At 39.3% G+C, this 26044-nt stretch overlaps 1 protein-coding gene across 4 annotated transcripts in view; it reads right to left on the bottom strand.

Annotated features, from left to right (window-relative positions):
- Positions 1 to 26044, bottom strand: part of kcnma1a (potassium large conductance calcium-activated channel, subfamily M, alpha member 1a) — a 167837-nt gene that overhangs the window by 66850 nt on the left and 74943 nt on the right. For all 4 annotated transcript variants that reach the window (XM_039622032.1, XM_039622033.1, XM_039622030.1 and 1 more), the window contains exon 3: positions 9688 to 9749. In XM_039622032.1, coding sequence (XP_039477966.1) covers positions 9688 to 9749 — 62 coding nt within the window. The remainder of the gene's footprint in view (positions 1 to 9687; positions 9750 to 26044) is intronic.

Genomic DNA, 26044 nt, shown 5'->3' with positions numbered 1-26044 from the left:
GCTTTTACTGGATTGGCAGTGTGTTTGGGATCATTGTCATGCTGAAAAATTAATTGGATGCTGTCTGTATTCATGATTACATGCATTTTGTCAAGATCCCAACACCACTGGCTGAAATCTCAGTGTTGTTTTAGTTTTTTTAGGCCCGATATTTAGTCTTCCACTTATCCAGTTTCCTCAGTTTTTTTGTAAGCGCACTCTGAGCACAATTGTGAGATATGTCAAGTTAGCTGAGTTAATAGCTCTTTAGAAATCATCTTACTTGTACCAAAATACTATTGTACACCTTTCAAACTGTGTTGTCTTTATACATTCAAGTCAAGAGATGGGAATATATTATGTGTTTTTGTGTGTGGCTACTAGTAACAAAGCATGGAGACCATGTTAAAAATTACAAGAAAGTATGAAAGGAAATGGAAAGAAATTACGGCTGACCCAAGAATTTAGCACAGTATGTGCTATACATAAACAAGCAATTCATTTGTATTACAATTTTCTGTCTATACGTCAACCATAGAAAACAAGAAATTACACAAGACACATTTTGCAAGAAAAAGATGGCATTACTATTCAATTTACTCCTGCTAAACTTAGATTTGAGGAACTCAGTAGGTACAGATGCCAGGTCATTATATTCCTACTGGCTGTAGCTCAGGAGGTATAGAGCAGGTCAACTACTGATCAGAAGTTTAGCGGTTCAATTCCTGGCTCCCCCAGTCTGCATGCCTAGTATCCTTGGGCTAGATACTAACCCCAAGTTGCTCTCAGATGTATCCATTGGAGCATGAATGCATGTGAATGTTAGCTAAAAAGCACTGAAAAGCATAGAAGAAAGTGCTGGTGTGAATGGGTGAATGTGGCATGTCGTATAAAGTGCTTTATGTGCTCCAGGAGAGCAGATAAACGCTATATAAGAGCCCATTTACCATTTACATAAACCAGGACTGATTCTGATGAGTGAACTCTGAGACACCCCTCCTCAAATTGACCCCTTGCAACTCAACAAAAATTTCTTCAGACATGGAATTTTTAAAAGTTAGGGATTTATAAAGGATAACCTAAGGCAGAATTCATTCATAGCATATAATCCTAAGAGAGCAGTGGACGACACCTGAGAACAAGCTCCAAGTCTAAGCCTGTGCCTTGATCAAGGAAAATTAACCCAGCAAGTTTCTTCCTTTGACAGAAGGAAACCAATGAAAGCCTGGAGACAACATGTAAACTTGAAAAGTTTAAAATACTGTGTTGCAATGTCACGTTAACACTTTTAGTCACACAGCTCAAAAGTAGCCATGAAATAGTTAATGAAGCCTTAAAGTTAAATGCTAAGGACGAAAGCAAATAATTAGCAAAAACTATGGCCTGACAAAATTCAATTCAAAATCCCTTAAAAATAGGTTCACATTTGAGAATTCTGCAGCCATGTCCAGGTGCCACTGCATATGCCTTCGTCAACATCACATGTTATCAATTTGTCATGGGATAAAAGTGGGTTGCCCATGAATTCACTCATTATTGACCTAAACAACTATTCAAAAAGATGATAAGCCTTTTAATCTGTTATGCATTGCCCAGCAATAGCACGGGTGCTTCTGTTATTGAACCCCACTATCTGTGTCACCTTCCCACACAAAGAGTGTGTAAGACAAGACAAAATCCAGATTCCTGCTTTCAATGTCATTTCACACTTTGCAATCACAAGGGATTCCTGGCCACATGCTGCCAGTGTCCTGCGGAAAATAGATCTGCCCACCACAGGTCTTATTACTCCTTAAGCTCTGCCACAGCCTGGGGTTACACCATCGTGCCTGACAGGAAGAGGAGACGAGAGAGAGACGGAGCAAGAGGAGGGAGCAGGGGTGGTGGGAGAGAAAGAAAGACAGCAGCAAGACATGTAGAGATTAGACAAGGAGAGAAGAAAGGTTGTGACATAAGAGGGAGAAGAGCCGAAGATGTAAAAGTGACAGTGGAAAAACTCCTCTTCGTCTCCAACCCCACTGTGCTTATTACCTAAGCTAGGACTAGGTATGCACATGTATACACACACAGACACACAAGCAGAATAACAATTAGGGGCAAATCTCGCAGGATATTAAAGGTAGAAGCATCAAAATCCTCTAAACACCACCTAACCCACCGCAAGATGGGCCAGCCAGGCAAAAAGTCATTTGCATCTCAAGGGCAACAGAGTATGTTGATGATGATGATCTAAAAATAGTCCCGAACACCTTCAGTCCGTCAGCAGGAGCCAGTCATTCGTTAGCCTGCACATGACCTTGGCTAGCTGCAGGAGCAACAACAAGGTTTCTCCCTGAGGAAACAACAACAACAACACGCTACTGCTGACATGACTAATGCTTACAATCACCGTGCAACACACACCAAATCTGAGTCACTCTTCATACACGAGAAATGTCGCACTCTTTGTTTTAGATTATTGCATTTTCTGAGTCTCATTTTTTAAAAGTCACCAGGTGTTAATAAATGTGCTCGGGCTGAAAAATACGGATGTGTCGGGGATAATAACCAAACGTCTAATAGCTTAGGTGCAGCATTTCTCCAGAGGACAGCACAGGGAAGCGGCACAGCAGGGAGGGGTCTGTGAAGCTGAAAGAAGGCCAGGTTGGTACTCTGATTGATTTAGGTCAAGGCACCATTACTAAAATAAGAAATACTTTAGCAACGACAAGGGCAACGGACAAATAAAATCCCTCCAGGGAAGCTAAAAATAGACAACTCAATTTTGTAATGTGAGTGCAAATGACTTGCCTCCTGCTGCAGGCGTATCCTGTATTAAGACTTTATTTTAGTCTCAAGCTGTCTGTGAATGAAAATAGCTCACCTTTAAAAGAAAGCACAATTTCATATAATGCAAGCAGCAAAAAGAAAATCAACAGATGAGCGCATTTTTAATATACTGCAAAGCCACAAAAGCTAAACTACATGAAACAAGCAACTCTTCTTTTGAACACAAACTAATTAAGCGATAATAAACTGTGGTTATTCAGAAAGTGAAAGTCTTTATCAGCTCACTGATGAAAGTCGTCAAGCAATTAAGTCGGCTGTGCTGAGTCCTACTCCTATTTGGTCTCATTTCAGGTCATTTAATCAGGGCATTATCACCTATTCATGTAAAACAACCTTCTTTAAGGACAAAATATTAACTCCTTAATGCCTAGTCAATTTTATTGCATGAGATTTTGTACGTTTTTGAGGCTTCTACATCATCTGTGTGCTTTTCTTTCCTCCTGAAAGGGCTAAATAAATTGCACAAAAATGTTTGGAGCAATAAACTGCATTAAGAAAAATGCCAGATGTAGCAAATATCACAAAAATAATACAAATTAATATTTAAAAAAATAGATTTGTCACATGGTTAACAAGAATTTTCTGGGAATTATTTCATGGAGTTGATTATATAACATTTATATAATATTTATTGCAATATTCTCATCAAAAAGACATTTCTCCTCAAACTCAGAAATTCAAGATCAGTTTAAAATAGTTTATCCATTAGAGAGAAAATCTATTATTTTAATTCTGCCATAGTTAAATTCAGTTTCAGATCATTCACAGTAAGTGATAGAAAACTTCCTTTGTGTGTTCAGAGAGTTTCAATGGTCTGAAAAGATAAGATTACAATGTTTCCAATTTCTTGTCTCTCCATGTTAGCCCTGTAATAGACTATAGACTGTAGAATACCTCGGGTCTCACCAAAGGTCAACTGGGAGAACCTCACGATCAATCGTCATGGGAACTGTTGAGAGTAATTCATGGTATATATAATTTTGTACCAGTTTGTTTTACGTTGTATCTAGATGAGGACCAATCAAGAAAAATGAACACTTTTTTTCCGATATAAAGTAATCAGTTTTGTCTTCTGTTATTCATAAGACGACTGTATAACCTTCAATTCTGTAAGTTTTCGGTGAGTGTGTGTATCACAGTGCACTGTTTCAACACAGGTAATACTTTTTCTTATCTTATAAAAAGGCGAGCTGGTCCTCTGAGGCGCTAATACAAGATTTGTCCAGTTTTCTCTGCTCTGGTTACATTTAAACATTTATTACCTCTATTTACACTAAGCCACTACTTTCTCTCCTTCCTTATTCACAAGGAGTCGCTACATTTTTGTCTCTTCCCAGGATTGAACCACCAATCTTTCGCTTGGGTTCAGTACTTTGCAGCATACAAATGCAGTGAGCTTATTTATAGGACTTTATCCTGTTTAACAACAACATCATCCTGGAAAATATGAATTGACAGAGACTACTGAAACATTTCATTTTAATACAGGCTTAATTAAATGAAACAATGTTTTGGAGTAGCTCCCATGCTGTGTCTAAAATAGCTTCCACTTATAGAAGATTAGGAGATGAAAAAAGAACATCTTTGTTTATTAGCATCGACATGGCAAGATGTGGCCATTTGTAACAGCAGGTTTCCATGGTAACTTTAACAATCAAACTGACAAACAAAGTGCCAAGTGACCTGGCTAATCATGTGTCCAGTCATTTCTTTCATTAGACCTTAATCATGATGCAATGCATGCACAGGATACACAAGGTAACTGTCATTATAATAATGCTTTAAGACTGTTATGCTATATTGTCACATCTATAGCTTTCTCGAATGTGAACCAGGAATATTTTTCAGACTCTTTCTTAGGCCACATGCAGATAACAAAGTTAATTAAATAGCCTAGTTTTAGCAGTCTAGGAGAGAGGCTCCATTGTGACCAAACAGTGCTGTTACGTTCCACAACATTCACAAAAACGTTGTTGACATTTAATAATTTCTCATAGTTTTTCTTTTCATTCAAGTGTTGATAATCGCTCAGTTATCGAGCAAGAGAAAATCCCCCTAAGAGTTTGGATAAAAATAATGAAATGCCATTTTTGTCTCAAGTGGGAGAGATTTTGGTAAATTGATGAAAATTGCATCTTGATGGGAGTCATTTTTCTTTTACCCTGCAAGTTGTGGATTAAGTCTGAATCCACTTGGGAATGGTGTCAACTATGACTTAATCCTACTCATAGTTACACAGTCCTCGCTGATCCACACAGAAACAAAGTGATTCAACCCAGACACAACAGTCAGGTGTTGCAAACACCCAGCGTCCTTTAATAGGCTACCCTTCACTGTGACAGTCGCCTGTGCTTGCCTCAGTGCTCAGCCATATTTCTCACCTTACCCTATTAATGAATAATCAGGCATTGCTCCTTTGCGATCACACACCAATGATAGAGTTACGGGCACCAGATGCTGCTTTTCAAGCCTCTTTGAGGCAAAATTGAGTTTGTATGCCTATACAGACGTGCACCTCTGCACATTAACGTGACTGTGCAAGCATGTGCATGCAGAAGCATGCATGTGTGACGTGGAGGGATCGAGAGAGGAGAGAATAGAAACAGAAGTGGAGCAGGAACAAGGGCATCCCTTTAAGAGCAGCCTGCAGAGACTTTGTCCTACATTCCTCTTTGTTTCATGGGAGCACAGAGGAAGGGGAGAAAAAAAAGGGATGAAGAACGAGGGATGGGCCAAGGTATTAAAGCAGATTCAGATGTGGGCGGGAGAGGACGCAGTATCCTCCCATTGAAAACATCACCAAAATAGCATCAGTTTGGCAAGTGAAGTCTGCCGCAGAGGAAGAGAAAAGGCACTGCCTTATCATCCATTAATATGTGCACTGTGGTAAACAAGCAGTTTGAGAAAATAAACAGATGGACAATCTTTTTCATTAAAGCTACATTACCATTCATTCGGGAAAAAAAATCATAAGAAACAATCTGCTAAACAACAACAACATGGTTTCCAAGTCAGTGACAAGTAATATATTTGTTCAACTGGGAGGGCATCCAATTATCAATTCTCAGCTTTCAAACTCTGTCTACCTGCTTCCACAGAAGCCTTTGGTGTTTTTTCATCTGTGGAGAATATTGGCCAACATAACTCCTGCCAGGAAAAGTCCCACCTGCAGAAAGGTAGAAGCAAAACAGCTCCTGGGAGACTGCGACCTGGGCCTCCAGAAAGCTACATTTTCTTCAGTGTTTTACCCTTATGTGTGTCCTGGCCTCACGGGGTTTCCCTACATCACTCAAGTAGATATAAAAGCCCATCGTGCAGCTCCAGCCTCACGAGGTCCAACCCACATGCACTTATTCCACCGCATGTCTCTTTTTGCCATCACCACAGGGAACGAACCATAATCCTTCCCATTACTGTTGCCTTTTTCACAGACAATTTCAGAAGGATGTTCACTTCATCCCATGGCCAAAATAGCAGATTGGGAAAGCAAGGCATTGAGCCTGAATAGTCCGTGAGTCTGGAGTAATTGCTGCCATTAAAAGAGTGACCTATAAATCTGCGCTCATTGATTTCTCAGTCATTAACATTTAGTGGCGGGGATGCTGGTGGGAGAGAAGGTCATATCTGGAGAGCTTTTTTAAACGCGAGCATTTGGAGGAGAAGAATGCGAGTCTCACCATTGTGATGTATGAATTTATTTTTTATATCCGACATACATGCGTGTGTAACATCAAACGAAGGGTGATAATGAGAGAAAGAATGTGTGTCCACAACTGTGCCCTTGTGTAGAAGCTTGTTGGACTGCGTGGGCTCATCATAGCCAAAAACGGGGAGTAAAATGTAAAGCTTGCGACAGGTGCAAGTGACAGGTAGCGTAGATGCAACGTGTAATTTGCACAATGGCCACCACAATGCACGCCCTGGATTATTTTGAGGTCAACAGCTGCAACTTTCAGATACTGTTTGCAATTAGATGTTAGAGCAAATTGCTGCTGAGACAAAGATGTCTTTCTCAGAAGACAGTTGACAAAGAATTAGGATGTGGTCAGCTGACATGTAACAAATGGCGCAGAGCACACAAGAGGCTTCAGCTGCTGTAGTGAAAGTATGGCCATAACACAAGGCTGGTCCTATTTAAGATGTGAAATGCTAAAGTGTCAAGTGAAGCTCCTCGAGGTTGATTAGTAGCCCCCCTCCCTGAGTGGAAGTACACACATGACAAATGACAAGCTTGAGCTAATGACGACGGTAAGGGTGAAGAAAGCCTCAGCTTAGTGCGAGCATAGAGACATCAGGTCAGTGCATCTCAGAAGCTGAGTCACAAAGAAATACACTTAAAGTTTGCATTATAACATTCAAAGGTGAAATAGTCCAAAGAAAGCTACAGCTATACATTCTTTTTTAACCCTTTAAGTTTGGTGTTCAGACATTAAGTACATTGAGTATAACCTATACTTTATTACTATGTGATAAGTATAATTGAGTGTAGTATGCAAACTATACACTTACCAGTCACTTTATTATTTATAATTTACTAATAGGGGGTTGGACCCCCTTTGGCCTTCAGAACTGCCCTAAAGGTGCTCTGTTGGTTTGAGATCTGGTGACGGTTTAGGCTTTTTGAGTACAGTGAACTCACTGTGACGTTCATGAAACCAGTTTTAAGATTGGTTGAGCTTGGCATGTTATTCCGCTAGAACTTGGGTAACACTGTGGTCATAAAGAAACAAATATGGACAGCAACAATACTCAGGCAGGCTGTGGTTTCAAACGTTACTCAATTGGTACTCAGGAGTTCAAAGTGTGCCAAGGAACTGATACAGGCAGGATGGATGCATGCTGTCATTTTGTTTTAAGATCCTACATGTGAATGTCACAGCAGAAATCGACACTTATCAGACCAGACAACATTTTCACCCAGATAACTGCCACTCGGTGTATATTTTCTCCTTCTGGAAAATTCTCTGCAAACCCTAGAGATGGTTGTGTGGGAAAATCCCAGGAGATAAGCAGCCCGTATGCTACCAACAACTTGTTCAAACTTACTTAAATTACTGATCCTTATGCTAAGTTTTAACTTCAACAGATCATGCACCGAGTTACTTCCACGTTTAGTTTAACCAGATTAGTTTAACCCGATTAGTGCTTGATTAGTTTAAACCTTAACTTACATTAAGGGTTGAAACTGGTGTACATAATGAAGTGGCCAACATGTGTGCAGAGTACACAGTTATATCAGTTATATGGATGTGTGATGCAATATGCTACACATATTGTCTCCAAATATGATCATTTTTGCATGAGTGTTATGTAACGGTATGGCTCAGCTGCCAAAGGATTTTTGAGACTACATTCCACTTTAAAGTATCCTGTAATGAACGCCAACCAGTTGTTCTGTGATTGTTATTTTTTATTTTCGTTTTTAATCATCCATCAAGGATTTTTACTTGTAAAATTGTATCTTGAATCCCCGTTTTTTTGTCAAAATAAATAAAAAATAATAATAATTCCAAAAAGGTTGATTAGAAAGAATCCTGGGGTCGGGGGTAACACAGAATATATATGAAAAGATGTGGATGAAGAAGTAAAGGTTTTTATCCTGAGGTACAAATGACTGAGTGGATTCATCCCATGAATAATTTTCATCTGGTGCTAAGAGATAAGACTGAATAAGTTGGATTGCATTTCAGATTTACTTCTTTTGAGAAATTTGCATCTCTATTCCTGTTTCAGACTCGGTTCCCTCAAGACACAATTTCACAGTTAACACCAGTAATAAAGCAAAAATAAACTACAGAAGCAAGGCATTACTTCAAGGAATAAATATGGTGAAATAGTAGCACCCGGTTTCTTCACTGTATGATCAGTAAGTTAGGATAACACAACATTCCCTTACCCGCAGCCACTCCAGATTTATTTTGGTTAATAACTAATGCATAAAAGTAAGTGCTGCCAAAGTCACTGTGTGTTTTTTAGGGCACTGTCATGCATTCCTAATCTTGATTTTCAGCATCAACTTCTAACAAACAATTACATGGTTACAAGGATGCATATGGAAAAGGAAGATACAAAAATATGTTCCCCGCCCCCAAAAACAACACTTCTGATACAGCATATAAACATACAGCGTGTTAGAGGTTTTGTTGAGCAGTAATAATATACACACTGGAACCCTTTATCTCTTTATCACACCTCCTGACAAAGAGAATTAGGTTGAGTAAAATGTTTTCTGGCTCTTCATTTGAGCTGCTGTATTTTTTTAGCCAATAATTTTGTATCTTGAGTGTAGTCTAGCTATGGGACGTGCTGCCAGAGCTAATAACACAATATCTTTTACTAGAGAGAACCAGAAAACTATCCCTTCAATAGGTACAGTTAGACTCTGAATGGTGTGAAAGTAGCTGCAATGGATATCGGAGAGATGCCAGGCCTGCAATCTGTCTCTGGGTGACTGCCAGCCAGGGATACGCATAAACTGACAATACCCACACACTCGTACTCGCACACAGAACAAGCTCCCAAACACATACAGTATCTGCCTATCTCTGTTACCATGGAAACTGACAGGCCTCCCATTGACAAATCCTCCGATGCAGATGTGTGTATGTGCGCGTGTGTCCGTACAGTACGTGTGAGCATCGCTGCTTCTTGAGTGTTTGTGGGGGTGTTGATATGTGCGTTTGCATTTCAGAGATTGCACTCTGCGAAGATGAGTAAGCACACATGTGCGCCCATCATTCAGATACAGCACGCAGGCCAAAATAAATGCATGTAACAAAAAACTGGACTCGCACATTTAATTTAATCTAAAGTTGTCATCGGTAAAGCTGGTGGAGCATGAGTGAAATTACACCCTTATGTCATGAGATTAACACTTACTCTGAGGAGTCTATAAAGTATATTCCAAGGGCCCCGATGCTGAGTGCAAAGACTAACACCACCTAAGGAGAGAAAAAGAAGACAAGAGAAAGAGAAATTACTTTCATGCACTTCCACTATGCTCATTAATACAATTTACAGTAAACAAAGCGCTGCACTCATCTGGGCTGGACACAATTTGCAACACTAGTTACAGCATCTGTAATTAAATAGTGGCTTGCCTCCTGCAGGTTGCAGAATGGGTAGACATTTTCAAATAGCACGCGCTGAATAATGAATGCCAACTCTCATGTCAGCAAATACCGCGTATTGAACACAGGCAGTGTACAAAAGGAGGCAGCACAATTACAGGGAGCAAAGGAAGGGTGCACATTGGTAAGCTGATGAGAAGAGCAACAACAGTGTGTGTTTTAGGGTGTTAAGAGGAAGCACTTAGAGAGGACCACAACTATCAAGTGTTAACATGTGCTCCCAAGCTACTGCACTGAAACAATGTATTATGCTAGACTGCTGTCTGTTATGTTACTGCGACTATCTATCATTTCCATTAATAACATCAATACAAGAACCCTGCAGTTATTCATGTTTTTTTAATATCTTGCAAAGACTTGAGTCTCAAAACACTGCTATGAATGAGTTAAGTGAATCTTATAAACACAAAAACAGGATCATTTTCTTCTCATGTCTTCAAATGTAGTATAAAAGAAATTCAGAAGCTGCTTGAAAACACCTCATTATGAGCACATGCATGTCTCTTCTTGTTCCACACCAGCAGTTAAAAAGTGCCGCAATAACCCCCTGCAGCAACATCAGGGTTCAAATCATCATCATCCTCACTGTGATCATCACAATCATCGTCGCAACAGCTGACCAATGTAGCGTTGTATAATAGTTCCTCTCCGATGATCCCTTCTCCCATTCAGCCATCTCACAATAGAAGCTCAATATCCCTGCTGATTGGGCCATTTATTATTGATGATGGGAGCTTGATAACTTTCATGTGATGGGTCCTTTGTATTGATCCAGCGCATTGTGGCTGAGGTAAACACCTTCCACCCACCCACTCCTCATTGCATTTTTAATAGTTCCCTGCTTGAACAGGGGATGATGGCAATTCTGAACCCAGAGAGGTCAAGGGAAAGAATAACTAAACAAGCCAAAGATATCAATGAGGTTCCACACAAAAGACACAAAGAGAAAGCTCAAGCTGAAACGCTACCATAATGTCACCACTACTCTAAATAGAAGAGGTAGTAGTCTATTACGGGGCATTATCTCATTCTAATGGTGCCTTGTTGAGTATTTTACCCCAAAAGATGGTCATAGATAGTATTTGGCAGATGCTTGTTGAGCATCAAATCCAAACTGAGTAATCTTACACAAGTTTTTTATTTTCTTAAGAGGATCTAATCAATTTTATACTTTAACCTGTTTGTGGGAGTACTACTCCTTATGTAAAAAAAAATGCATTAAAAATGACATATTGATTTCTGTAATGATGCTCTGTAATTTCTGTAACAATAAATAGTCAGGACATGTTTTCTCACTACTTGTGAGAACTGATTCAGACTTTCAGGAGGTGATAGTAGACAAGGCGTTTATGTTGCATTAGCAGACACCTAATCATCTGTGGTCTGGTATGCCAACACTTCATACTAGTAGCATGGTCACTGATCTAATACCACACCGTAAGTTTTAGAGAATGACAGAAATACAATGAATACAGGAGAATCTAATCTGCTGTACATTCTGAATCTGACAATACTATGGGAGTGCAATGTTACTGGCACAACCCTTTGTTTCAGACAGAGTAAAAAAAAAAAAAGTTCTCCACAAAACAAGGTTGCAAACCACAAGAGCATCTGTAAGTCTAAGGAAATGTGACTAGAATGAAAGTTAGTGTCAGTCGCTTTGGAAGTTTGATGGCTGTGATGGTGGAAAATCAACATTTCAAACATAGCAGAGACTGCATGTAAAATACTGACGTGCCCATCAAGATGGACTACCATTATGAAGCATCGATTTTGGCACTTTGGCTATTGTTATCTCAGTATTTCAGACTTCACATATCTGCCTGGCAAACCAAAGGCACCATAACCAACTTCTCAATTACAGTAGCCTATAGTAACATATACACCTTGACAGATATTGGATTTTTAAGACCAATTCTGATACCGATAATTGGTATTATATATCAGCCTTTTTTTTTCTTTCAGACACAAAAAACATCATTAGATTCTCCTACCATTTGTTATGTGTAATTATTCATGAGTTCTCACTAAGATAATATACTATATAATATGATACTCTGCCCAACTCTGTGGATTAGCTAGTTGTTGTGTTTGTGACATTTTAGAGACACACATATGTTGTCAGCACTTACAGAGTTGTACTGCTTACAGAGGGCCCTTTGGTGGAAAAACTATGTAACATAAGTACTCATAACATGGTCAAAGACCTTCGTATATATTAAATAAGAACCAGAAGTAGCAACAGTCCAAAAACTCATTAAATAAAATAAGACAAATGATATTTTTTATTCATTTCTATACACTTAGACTGCAGATTTAAGTTTACTTCTGCATCAGCACCACTTTTCAGTGGGTGAGGCAATGCCAGGCCAAAAATACATGTATAGTGCTCATCAACCATGTGTACTTGGGGCCAGAACTGCCTCCAGTCCAGCGCACTGCTTGCTGGCTCTGCAAGAATGAAAATTGAGTTGAGTCATTAATCTTATAATATCTCAGTTTTTCAGTAAAATGCACTAAAGAATTAAAGCAATACAGAAAACACAAGAAAATACACAGAAAATAAAAACAAAGCAGTTAACAGTGAATACCCAGCTCTGAGCTGAAGGGATGAGAAGCGTCATCATCTTAAAATGACCCAGTTATTCAACTGTGTTTTGCTGCCCACCCCTCCCCACACCCCATACACTACACTTTTCCTCACTCTCAGTGTCTCTCATCTATAAGGGCTAACTGTTGACCTCAAAACCATGATCTACCAAGGGCAACCAACTGAGCATCCGCCACTTCAAATCAAGGCAAATGCAATGACAAACTACAGCAGCAGTAATAGCAGAAGGGGCATTTCCTCCACTTCCAAAAAGAAATTTAATAAGAAACCTCAGCAGCAGGATTACTAAGTATAGCTCCTGCATTTGTAATACCTCAAAATTATTTTGGGGGGCTGTTTATGTGAACATTCAGTGATTCACATGTGATTAAATGACATCGGTGAGTCACATTTCTTATCAACTGGAATATGCCAGCATCATGTCCGAGGAGCAGCTTTCGGACATGATGTCTATGTTTTCTATTTAGTAGCCGTGTAGGTTTTCATTGGTGTATCCCTCTCTATATTTAAAGTGCTAAGCTAAATCTGTCAAATGCTTTCCGAGGTGCACTTCAGCAGGCACACTAGAAGACTCCAAGTGTAAAAAGGGCAGCAACAAATTGTGCATGTGTGTGTCTGCGTGTGTGGGTGTATGTGTTTGTGTGTGAACTTGAAAGCATTAGGGTTTCAGGTTGTCTTACTGCAAGCAGGCTAAAGGTGGCGGCTCTCAAATGACACGATCAGAATTGTAAACACATAATAACACTAACTTACACATATAAACACACATGCAAGTCTGACACACTGAGCTGATTTGTAAGTCTAAAGAATTTTAAGAGCCCATCACAGCTCGCCATCAGAAGCGCCCTAAAACTGAGCCAAAATTTCACACATGACTTCCTTCCCCAACAAGGATCCTATCTAATGACTTCCTCTGTCCTATAACTGCACTTTGTGACAAGATGACAGCGGACTCTCGCAGGCAGGTGATGTAGGGTGGCAATATACAGAGAAATCACTTCACATTAAGGCCAAGTATGAGGTCAAGGGGTCAGTGACTCAAGGCTCCCCAGTTTCTACCATATTTCTTTTAATTGATCAAGACAGAGTACAGTTATGCATTTCTCCATGGTAAATTGAGAAAGGGTTAAAGACACGCCTACACACATTTAGATTTCACTAAAATTAATTTTAAAAAGACATTCTGCATATAAGAACCACAATGTGGGAATGTCTTCTTTACAGTAGACAAACCAACTAAAATTTAACAGAAAAAGTTTTTACACACGTTGATTAAAACACAATATTTTAAAAGCCAGTCAGCGCCATAGGCTCCCAAATTTACAACACTAAAAGCCAATTTACAGCCTGGTACTAAGAAAGAAAATAGAAAAAAAAAAGTTTTGGTAGTTTTGGTTGATGCCTGCCTTCACCTCCACTGCTTTAAGTCATTAAACTGGAACTCTCCACTGTGTTTGTGCTTCTGGTGGCTGATGTTATGGCTTGCAGTGTGGTACAGACCATCCAAGCAGCTTTTTGTCTTTTTAGCCCAAACATTTCTTTGCACCTGACCTATGCCTGTTTATGGATGCAGTTTGCTAAGGCCTCAGTCACACAGGCCAAGAGACTGGTTAACAACCATCTAGCAACCACTGGTTGCAAAGAAAAAATTAGTACTCCCCAACTGGTTGAAAGTGGTTGCTGGAAACCGCTGTGAAATCGATTGCTAAAGTCCTCTTTACACAAGCCCAGAGACCAGATAGTGATCCCTTAGCTACTGCCCGTTGCTACGGAAAAGCATTACCAGTCTCAAGGCTTGGGTGACAAAGCTCTAACCAAGCTAGCTATCATTAGATGCTAACTTAGAAATCCACTTAGTCATCCAGGTAAGGGAAGTTTTTCTCACGGTTTAAAAATGACTTGTGTAAGATGACTGACAAAGGAGGCAGTCCTACTATGTATCTTGCTGCTGCTGGTGCATACAAACGTATGCATGCATGTATTCATGTATGCTACTAAGCTTCTAGAGATAATTGAAACAATAAAGAGTGTCATGAAGGGTTTCTAGGAATCCTGATTTGTTTCCAAAGATTACATGAGTAGGAAACCTCTTTGGGAAGTCAAGAATGCCCATCAGTACTGTATGGCATCAGGATAAGCTTGTTCATTAATCCAGCCTGGCTCGCTGGGTTAGCCAGAAAGAAGAGCTCCAAAATGTGTGATTGATGCCTCAGCCAGAAAGGATTTCAGAGGTCCACAGCCAAGAAAATCTCTGGCCAATCCAGTGTAGAGTTTCTGCTTTTCTATGGTTTTAATCCCCAAACACATACAATATATGGTTTTTATTTTTTTAACAGACTTCAAAACAATGAAGAACATTATATGTTAATTCATATTCTATACAGATTCTCTCTGAATAATTGACCTGTCAGTGAAACAGAAAAGAGATGCAACACTATAGCTTTCCCTTTCTCATCAACTTGTCACAATGTTTGCACTGCAGAGCAAGCATTTGCATCAATTCCAAGTGTTTGCTTTCATAACATCCACTCCTACATTATCAGTCACGGGTCTATGGTGTCAATGCAGATTGAGATGCACTAGGAAACAGAATCGTATGTCACCGTGAGGCAGAAGTGTGAGCCTCTCTCTGAGGGAATGTCAACAAAGGAAACCTCCATTAAACTTTGATGGCATACACCCATACATCAGCACACATTGTGATATCCCCTGTCAGAACACCGCACTCTATATTCCAGCCACAGACTGCATAACTCAACCCAGACTACTGATTCGCTCCGTGAGACTGAACAGAGGTACCACAAGCATACCAATTCATGCCAGCGTGTTCTTATCGAATACACGGGCAGCTTCGGAAAGTACGTGATTATTAACAACAGGAGCCAAACAAATTCTAAGGCTCAGAATATGACCAACGGACTGGAAAGAGACCTAAGAGCCTCAATACAATTAGCAGCACGTTGCTGAAATCAAAATATAAACCAAAAATCCAATTTTTTGGGTTTGCTTTTGAGGCAACCTTGAATTAAAGCAATTTACTTCTAGGCTTTCAAGGCACTGAAAGTCCACTTCACACTGTCTGATGATCAGTCTGCCGATAGCTAACCTCTGAACAGACTTTCCCTTGGCGTGATTGCTAATTGCCACCTTCACTACAAAAGCATTTTACTAATTAAGTGCGGTTTCAAAACTGTGTTTATTTTTCTAAAGCTGGAGCTCTGTTTATTTTTTATAATACTCTCTTCTCCACTGTATAATTTTAAATTAAGAGAGGCACAGAGGACAAAAAACAGGCAGCAAACGAGCTGAAGCTCGAGTGAGTTGTGCATCGGTGTGTGTCGGGGTTTTTTTCCATTATTTAAATCCACTATAGACTGAGTTTATTTTAGCCAAGTCTATTGGGAAGGAGATGGAGGAGTTGAGTACTGAACTACATCTAGTCCCCTGTAATGAAATGTCTACCACTACTGTTAGACTATCTCGGTAATGTTTTATACTTCTCATCTGTCTAGTGTACATCTATTTCTTTTTAACAGTTGTTATATGTCTTAGCTCCTTTTTAAAGAAAAGAATCTGAAGTTTTATGAGGTTGAATTATCTGGTTGGAATCGAGTAGGGAAAACACTGCTGGCTCTAAATGTTGCACTAGGCAACACAATCCTGTCTCCTTTCTCTCCACTCATATCTCGGCTGACTCGCTCTTACAGCTAGCTCAATTTGTGTTACCATCCAAGGTCACACAGTAGCTGTTCTCTGGGGTCTCTGGGGAACAGTTGAATAGAGACTTGGTGGAAGGACATTAACATGTCCTTCAAGAATAATCATTATCATTCATCCACCAAAAAGCTTTGCTTTAAAAGCCATGAAAGGTAAAAAAGTAGGATTTTCAGCATTTACATGTTTATTCTGTTACATACACTATCACAAGCAATGTTGGGAAAAGACCTTGCATCTGGGGATCTGTCAGAGTGGATGTGAGGGAATGTACGAAAAAGCAGAAAGAGTAGAGGGACAAATTCAATTCAATTTTATTTATATAGCGCCAAATCACAACAAGGCGAGTGTTTGCTCCCAAAAACAGCTGACCACAAAAAAGAGCATGTAAACCACCAGGACACTTTGCATGGTAATCAACACATAATGCACTACACAGAGGCACAAAATGCCGGCAAAGACGTCGGCCACTAACGTAGATAACATCATAGGGTCTGTAAAAACTCCCTGCAGAAGTCTCAAATATTGTGACTTTAGAGAAAAGCATGAGAACTGGGCATGACTCAGTCCGTTTCCAATAAATCACTGAAAACTTTGAAAACAATGCAGTGCGTGGTGAAATTACAGATTAGAATCTACATCGCACTCTCCTCACATCCCTGAATTTAACGATACTTTCTTCCCACTTCCTAATTTTTCTTCCATTATTGTTTTTGCCTGCTGCCAAAGTCATAATGTCTTCAGCAATAAATAAAAAGGCAAAATGTAACTGTTTGGTATGAAAAGCTGGTGGAAACTCCTAAAGACAAAAGAAAAGAAGTTTAGCGGAGCAAGTAGCAACTCTATTTTAAAATTAAAAAAAATGTGCGCTTGTTTGTCTGTGGCAGAAATTACGTGAAAGCTTCTCATTTATTAGAAGTTTTTTGAACATTGCAAAAACTGGCAATGTGACACTGCTGGGACTCTGCCCAATTTTGATGCATGAAAATACAAACACGGTGTGAAATGTAACACTTTCAGAGCGCTGACTCTGTTTAAAATGAACTCTGGCGATGTCAACAGAACAGGTGCAAGCCCGCAACAAGCCACAACAACAAGAGTTGGATTTCTGCATTCCAAATTCTGCATAGTCACGCTTAATTTGTTGCTGGCATGTTTTGCAATACCTGACCACACAGATTAAGAGCCATCTAGAGCTGCAAGGATTGCACGAACAACCGCAGGTCAACTATTTTGATAATAAATGCACACAAATCTTCAAGTTTGAAATTAGTATTAGCTGTATATTCCATTAGTTTTATATTTCTATTTGGCCAAAGTGTCTCAGTGAGGCACATGTAGGGGTTTGGAACACACAGAAATGCTTATATAATAATGCTTATAGCTACTGACTGCTAATTCTGAGAATTAACTACTAATGCTCTAATATGAAATCCTACCTATTCCTCAGACAGCATATGGTGTATTATTTCATCTTACATAACACCAAGAAACGACTGTAAATAAACCTGCTCACCCCCACAACGGTTTTTTTGTTTTGTTTTTGAATCCCGAAAACAAATGCATTCTCATAAATCAGTATACAACCCTAGGAATTGACTTCATTCAACCTTTGTGGCCTTTAAGAGACAGATGCCCACAAACTGTCGTACCTAGGCAACAGAAACAGTGATTGACAGGGGGAGAGAGTGGGAAGGGGGTCGTTATGGAGGAAAGCCTTTCAGGTCTGACAGGGTGACAGATCCTAAAATGAGCATCTGTCAGTGGGAGATGAAGAGGAGGCCTGTGGGGATCCGTTACAGATTTCACAGGACAACCTTTCTGAAAAATCTCCCTAAAAGCTTTTACAGCATCATTAATTCATAAAAAGAATTTTTTTGGGGGGGTGTTACTTATGTACTATGAGAGACACACAACTGCAAAATTAAACCCCGTTAAGAAAGATTAGCTTATGTGAGTTTTACAGCATGTTCTAGATACTGGAAGGGCACCCCACCCTTCTTATGTCTAATCGCAGCCTTTTCGGGAGTGACCATGACCTTGAATGTTCTCGGAGAATATCCAAAGGACACAAGAGAAAAGGAGAGAAGGAGAGAAAATAGATGGAGGTGATTATGACAGGAGATGGAAGGATGAGAGAATATTAGAGAGAGCTCCTCACCCCCGTGGGACATAAGGAACATTAAGAGGTGGCAGAAAATGGCTTGTGGCAAAGACAGAATGAGAGCAAGCGAGAGCAGCTGAAGAGAAGGAAGCGTGGAGAGATGGAGAATATTAGAGCATGTCCTCTAAGGCACAGCAAGAGCTTAAATGCCACAGCGTGTACGTGTCGTAGCACGTCTTCACCTGTGTGGATGTGTGCGTGTGAGAGAATAGAATAGAATAGAATAGAATTCAACTTTATTGTCATTGCACATGCACAGGTACAGGGCAACGAAATGCAGTTTGCATCCATCCAGAAGTGCTTTAGTGATATAGATATATTACAATATATATTAGCAATAATATAGATATGCAAGTATGTTACAGAAATGGGTCTATTGTGGTATGTTACAGAGGGTGCATGTGTATCATGTGTTCAGCCTTACCAAGCATTCAGCCTTTGAGTATGTCTACGAGACAGAAGGTAGGAACCCTACTGGGATTGTGCCAGCACAGAGAAGATGAGCGCATGTGACCGGACTGTAAAGAGGTGCTGACAGTGTTTTTGCGGGGTTGCGGGATATTTTTCAATCAGCCATCATATCCTTTCTTAGTCTACGACATTAACCTATAGGTGGTTCCATCTGAACGCTTCATAGTGACAGCGTCACCATACATACATATGGCAGCTAGAGGGCAATATTATTTTCAGCAAAATGTGACTGTCCAGCTGTTACAGCAGCGCTAACTGAGTGGCAGGTCATAGTTCAGTGGACGCTACAAAAAAAATAACAAAACACAACAAACTGATATATTCTAGGTTAAGTGTGGCTTTTTGCTGCTAGGTATCACAGGTCCACAGCCTTCTCTTCAAGCCCCTGGGAAATGTCGAGTGTCCGTAAATGTGCAACAGCCCACGAGTAAGCCAGAGCCTCAGGCATGGAGGGTAACACTGCAAGGACATGATCCAGAAACAGACTGAGTTTGTACACCTGAAGCACAAGATATTGCAAGTACAAAAAAAGCAGCTTTCACAATGTTAGCACTCAACAAGAAACTGTGGTTATTGTGACAGGTAAATTGGAAGAAAGAAAACTTAAATTTTAACATTCATACCAGAACTTATAATTGTATCTGAAACCTTATTACATTTTTTTTCCTCACTTAATTCCCTAGTTTTCCTTTTTTTTTTTTTCATCATACAGTACTTCAGCCTGCAAAAATGTAAAAAAGTTTAAATAACATGATAAAAAGGTTATTGAATGATTTGCCTCATTCTGAAATCATTGCAAACATAAACAGGCTTGTTTTCTGTTTCAGGTATGAATAATGGTGATAGACAGAGAGAGCAGTACATAGATGGATACACAGACACATTCCGTGGATGCACAGACACATAGATGGATAGGTGGATGCTGCGACACTTTCTATTCTAGTAACACCTCCAAGCCTTTGAAGTTGTTACTTTTCTGTCTAATCAGCCAAGTTTTTTCTGAGTCAACACAGTGACAACACTCCCCCACTGTTGCTAGACTTATAACTGGTTAGGCTACACACATTATGTTAACAGGGCACTTAAAAGTTCAGACTAATTTAACACACAATTGCAAGGTTAACAAGAATAGTTGCCATGACTATGTCTAAGGTGGCATGTCTGACTCATTACAACACAAGCAGGGAGGCTGAGTGGGCTAAAGAAGAAGAAGAAGATGGCACACATCACAGTTCACGTTAAGTCTTCCCCTGTGGAGCAATTAACTGTGCCTAAGCCGATGAATGATGAGAAAAATGACAAGTATTCTCCCTGCCTCGCTCTTTGGGGCCCAGTCACACGGCCCTACAGTAGATACTGGTTGGTGACTACCCACAACCAACCAGACCGGTCTCTTGTGTTTGATAATTGTTTTGTAATGTGGAAAAAAAAAGTACAAGTATCCACTCGCTGCGGCGACCAAGCTGAAAGAAGCCTTTACCTAAGTAAACATTTACCAACGTACTTAAGTAGCTAAACAGTGCAAAGCTTGTATAGTTAAAATATATTTAAACTACGTAAAGTAAATGTACTCATCATGTAGTATGGCAGTTTTATGAATCATATATGCATGACATTAATGGATCATAATTACTGATTTACTGATGTATATCTCTCTCTAATGTTGGAGCTGCTGGTAATTTTAATGTAATTATTGCTCTGTAGCTTGAGATACAATATTGCAATTTGTCAGCAAAAGAATTTAAGTTCAAGTAAATAAGACAAACTACTGTGTAGTGGAGTAAAAGAAAGCAGCACAGCATGGAAATACTTATATTAAGTACAAGTACATCAGTAATCCTCAGTAAAGTCCAACCCCTAATTGGACATGACCCTGAGCTGGAGTCACTGCGGTCATTGCTTTTTTTGGCTTTTGATTCTTATGGTCCTGTTCTCAGGACTTTTTGCTCACACCTCATATTTAAGATGTGCCAAGTGAGATTACTGGCCAATCGGAGTACAGACTTATCAATCAACTAGGCTGCTTGATCCTGGACCACTTACAATCCTCCTGATTTAATGTGTAATAAATAAGTTTTTAAGGTAATTGCATTCATGAAAATGAAGACAGGTAAAGTTTTATGAATCACTACTGAATAAGATTTCTACTTCTGGTGACTCATGCACCCCTGCTGGCCTCAGACTGAATCCTGTCAAAGTCATCTTCTTCCCCACTCCCTGCAGCTTCAGTCAAAAGAAAATACTTAATATCCCACAAGACCTCACTTCAGACTTCTTCCATACTGGGAATCCTTTCAAAGTGACAACATGACACTGAGTGGGTCTCTTCTTTTCCAGTGTTTGTTTCCAAACAATAACCAGAAAATGAAACACAAATCTGAGGGGATTTTCCCTCGTTTTGTAAGGAGCAGTCGAGAAGCGCGGTGACATGTCACTGCTATTAATTCATCCCATCGCAGATGTTCTATTCAAAGCCAGATTTACTGTCTGCATGGAGGTAGTTTACCAGTAGATCTGTAGCTTGATAGACAGCAGAAAAAAGGAAAATAAAAGTTTGACAGAAAAGAGCAGGTGGTGTGACAAATTAAAATGCATCAGTAGTGTAGTATTACCAGAATCTTAATTGGAGGAAGTGAAATGACTGATTTTGTTGAGCATAATCTCTGAGCAGAAATGTATGGGTATCCCTTAATTATTAATTTCAGCATTGTTAAGAGTCTAACTGTGCCCCGTATCCACTCATAGCTAATGTGGCATTTACATAACTGGTATGATTTCCCATCGTACCACTGAATAGATCGCTCTTAAATCACAAAAAATAAAGTTCCCTGTGTGAATACTAAAAGTCTTTTCCCTGTGGTCTCATCATAATATATGCAGGTCACTAGACACTTGTCCAGGCACCACTTACAGCCACACAGTTCCATTATGTACCTTAAATTACAGCATAAATTATTCCTGTCACAGTTAATATTATCAAAACTTTATCACACCAATCCAATTTCTGTTACAATGCGTGCAGAGCAATTACTTTGTCTGATGTGTACTGCAGAATCCAGCAGAACCTTTTTATCCCTTTCCAACAATGTCATACTGCATTTCGCTGCCAGAGGGACGCCAAGTCCTGCCAAACGTGGAATTAAAAGTTTATGTTCTTTTATGTTCTTTCTGTGAGGCAAATGGAATAACTACCAACCGAATTATAAAACCATATAGATATATGCATACTCAATAACCTATTTTTTTCTTTCCTTTTCTTAAATTCACCTTTTTATGACACCAACAACCCCCCCCCCCGTCAGGTACATAGGTTTCATCTCAGAAGAAACGCGACAGTGACATGATCTTTATCTAATTAAAAAAAGGTTTCATTTAATTTCCTGAAGGTTAATGAGAAGTTTATCATCCGCGACAAAATCCACTTTTTCTTGCTAACAATGTAGCGGGTTGTGATAAGGCAGAATGCTCACGCTCAGCAAAAAGAAGATGAGACTAGGATCCACAGAGAAGGGAAAGCTGCATTAGTATGCTGTGTTTGCTGGCAGGTATAAAGTGCAGAGCAGCAGTCTCTGAGTTTATCCCACCTATGTTTGCTTTCTGCCACATAAGATCAAAGGTTACATACAGCTGTCCAGCTAGGTAAATGAGGTGAGTGGATGCCTGGAACCATCATGTATGACCTTAACACGTTTCTGATACCTTCACCCACCAGCAGGAGGGATGAAGGTGGCAGCTGTTTTTAACAAACAAAGGTGTCTGGCAGAGCCAAAACATCCTAAACTTTCATATAATATTTCAAATATATTTGTAACATTAAAAAATGTTCAATTTTAGTACTACTCACACTTTTGTGGTTTTAAGATATGTGGAGGGATGAACAGAAGGCTAATTTGCTAATGGTTTCTATTTCTTTCCCTTTTGGGGTATTTTTATTAATTGCACTCTAGTTAAATTGTGCTTATTCCTAAGATAAGTATTACTCTCTACAGAAAAGAGCTAATCCAACTAAGAAAACGAAAATCAATTTCAGAAAGTTCCATTTAAATACAATTTTTCACAGGAACTATCTAAAAATACTGTGAGCTTTCTATTTTCCCCCCATAATCATAAATAAACAAAGAAATGGCATTAATGATTTAATTTATAAATTATTTAATGTGCTAAACTTTTTGCTGTTTCTCTTGCAGCCCCAACATTAAGAATACACTTCAAGTCAAACTCTACCTTAATATTCACTTGGTACAACTTTCACCTTTCACCTCTGATCATAGGCCACTGGTTACATTAACTATTAATTTGCATCATGACAATACTCATTATCCAACATGCTTCTCAGGGAAACAGTCAGCTGTGTGCTGCCCGGAAAGCTGTCAGCGTCACGTTCAAAATATACAAGTACCGATCTACAGCCCAGCGAACAGAATCGACCCATTTTCAGTGTTCGGCCAGTCAACCTCATGTATACAGCAGCTCAGCTAAACAGTTGCATGCACACTTGTGTGGAAGCTCCTCAACATGAATGAGGACACAAAGTTTGCCAAAATAACAGTACAAACATATTCATCTAATCAAGCCTTATCACAGACGTTTTAAAGAAGCTAACAAAGGCAAACTGGCTAAAGCTAAAACTCAAAGTCAGCAACAAGCCAGCAGGCTCAGTATGAGCCTGAGTACAAGCAAAAGATCAGAGCAGTTACAAGGGAAATTATGGAGATGAGGGAAAAGAGGAAAGAGTTGATGTCCTGTAATCTGATTAAATTATTATTATTTCTGTTAATAATAATCATCATCATCGTCATCGTCATCATCATCATCATCATCATCATCATCTCTGCCTCTTTTCCACAGTGTGTCTTTGTCCAGACTCTGAATCGGCTGGAAAAAAAAAGAAATACAACCAAAAAAATGTTTCCATAAACAGTAAGAGGGGAAGAAAGAAATGACAGAAAAGATACTCAAACTATATTATGTGCAATTTTCTTACAAGGTACCTTTCTTTAATATCCTTACACAAAAAAAACAAACAACAAATTAAGAATTTTATCACTGTAGAGGTCATAGTTCAAATATATATCATCACAAATTAGGGAAAAAATTAAAAAGGTTTTGTCTCCATTAACAAATCACCGATTTAATGCACCGCCTGGCAATCACACAAAGTGACGCTAAAAATAGCATCCCAAAGAAAGATGGGTTTTCAGAAAAATAAAGTGGGGAGGTGTTCCCAGCTTTCACAGCTCTATGAAAGGCTGTGTGGGTAAACTGTTTAATAATTTAAGAATGAAAGAGTCAGAGAATCCAGAGAAATGTCTAGAACCGAGCCACAAGCCCAAAAAATCTAATATTGAATAGTTGTGATCTTCAAGCTCTCATTCAGCACAGCATTGAAAACAGACATGTTTCTGTAGTGGAAATCACTGCATTGGCACAGGAAAACTTAAAACCTACTGTCAGTGAACACAGTTTGTCCACGCATCCTCAAATACCAGCTCAAAAGTACAAAAAATAAATAAATAAATAAATGAACACACATATAATCAATCATCACCTTGTTTCTTTGGCCCACATGCATATAAGAGAGACTGATGGAAAACTTGAACCTGAGAAAAATGAATGACTTTAATATAAATTATGGACACCGAGTCTTCTGGGCTAAAGAGGAAAGAGACAATCCTGCTTATTTTTAGCAAAAAGCCCACATTCAGTGTTTCATATGGAATCTACCATCTGAGTATTTGTGCTCCTGTTAATTGTATCATCCTGCATAATTCTGAGTTTCTAATGATAAACTCAAAGGATGTACCCATTTGCGAAAAGGCAGGAATCACTTAGCAATTACAGGTAATTTTTAATTTGGTTGAAACGCCCATTGAAAAAATGGAAACATAGAACAGAAGCACCGAGGGATGGTAAGGAGTGAGAGAGAGACAGAGAGAGAAATAAAAACAGAGACAGACTGAGGGCACAAAGCTCATTCTTGTGAATAAGAGATGTGAGATGTTGCCACGGTGATATGCCACTTGTGGGAATAACTGTGAATGCAAGGTGCCAGAGAAATGCATGCAGCTGCAGCAAAGTAATAAAAAGGGATCACAAAACACAGGCATTATTCAGTCTTCAGAGGCTAGGACAGTCTGCCCTTTTAGCCCCTTTTTCAGAGTGAGTTTTATGCTTTCATTACTTCATCTCAGTATACCAGTGATAGATCTCTCCCTCTGGTTTGCAGTCAATTTATCAACAAGAATATATCCAAAGAAACTGACGTAACTGGAGGAAAAAGAGGATGTAATTTTTAATTAATTGATCTTTTTGAGGAGAAATTTTAGTCATTCATCTTTTTTAACACAGGTATGAACAGAATTACATCAATTTAATATATTTAATAGAGTTTTAAATCAACATAACTATATAATTAGATACCTTGTAAGAAAATGGTACATAATATGGTTTGGTATCTTTCACTGATAACAGCTTAGACCTGCTGATTGCGTCATTTTTTTCTTCCTCTGTGTCTGCTTTTTTGTTTTATTCCCACCTGCTTTTTTTATATAATTTTTACTACATGAATTCACAGAGGGGCAATCCCAATTTACTCCTCTGTCAATCACTACCTTATCGTGGTGGAGGGCTTTGTGTGTCCCAGGGATCCCAGGGGAGTCTGGCTCTGTCTCAGTCTGAAGTTGCCCTTGAGAGGCGGCAGGCTCAGGTGGGTATTTCTTGTTTTATTTTGATAGTCTCTAGTCCTGTGTTCAGTGTGTTCAGTATTGCTTCCTCCCAGTCTCGTTATGTCTGATTAGTTTCAGTTGTGTTTCCCTCCTGTTTCTCATCCCCTCATTATCCTCTGTGCATTTAAACCCTCAGTCTTCCTCTGCTTGTTGTCGCGTCAGCCACATTAGCTGTGTGTTCTCATGTTTGTTGCAGGTTCCCTCATTATGCCAAGTTGTGAGCTCCTCATTTCCAAAAGTCTAAGATTCTAGTTTATCTTTTGTTTGTTTGTTTTGGTGCATTTTTTTGTACCTTTTTAGTTGTTGAATCACAGGAATAAAGCTGCCTCTGAGTTCTGCTTTTGGGTCCTACCCTCACCTACCACACAGCCTTCTGTGAGATGGAGGGGCATTTTTGAGAGGAACAGCCTGCCATATCTGA

This window comes from Oreochromis aureus, linkage group 13, assembly GCF_013358895.1.
Source record: "Oreochromis aureus strain Israel breed Guangdong linkage group 13, ZZ_aureus, whole genome shotgun sequence".
NCBI classification, from domain to species: Eukaryota; Metazoa; Chordata; class Actinopteri; order Cichliformes; family Cichlidae; genus Oreochromis; species Oreochromis aureus.
This window is presented reverse-complemented; position numbering and strand designations above follow the sequence as displayed.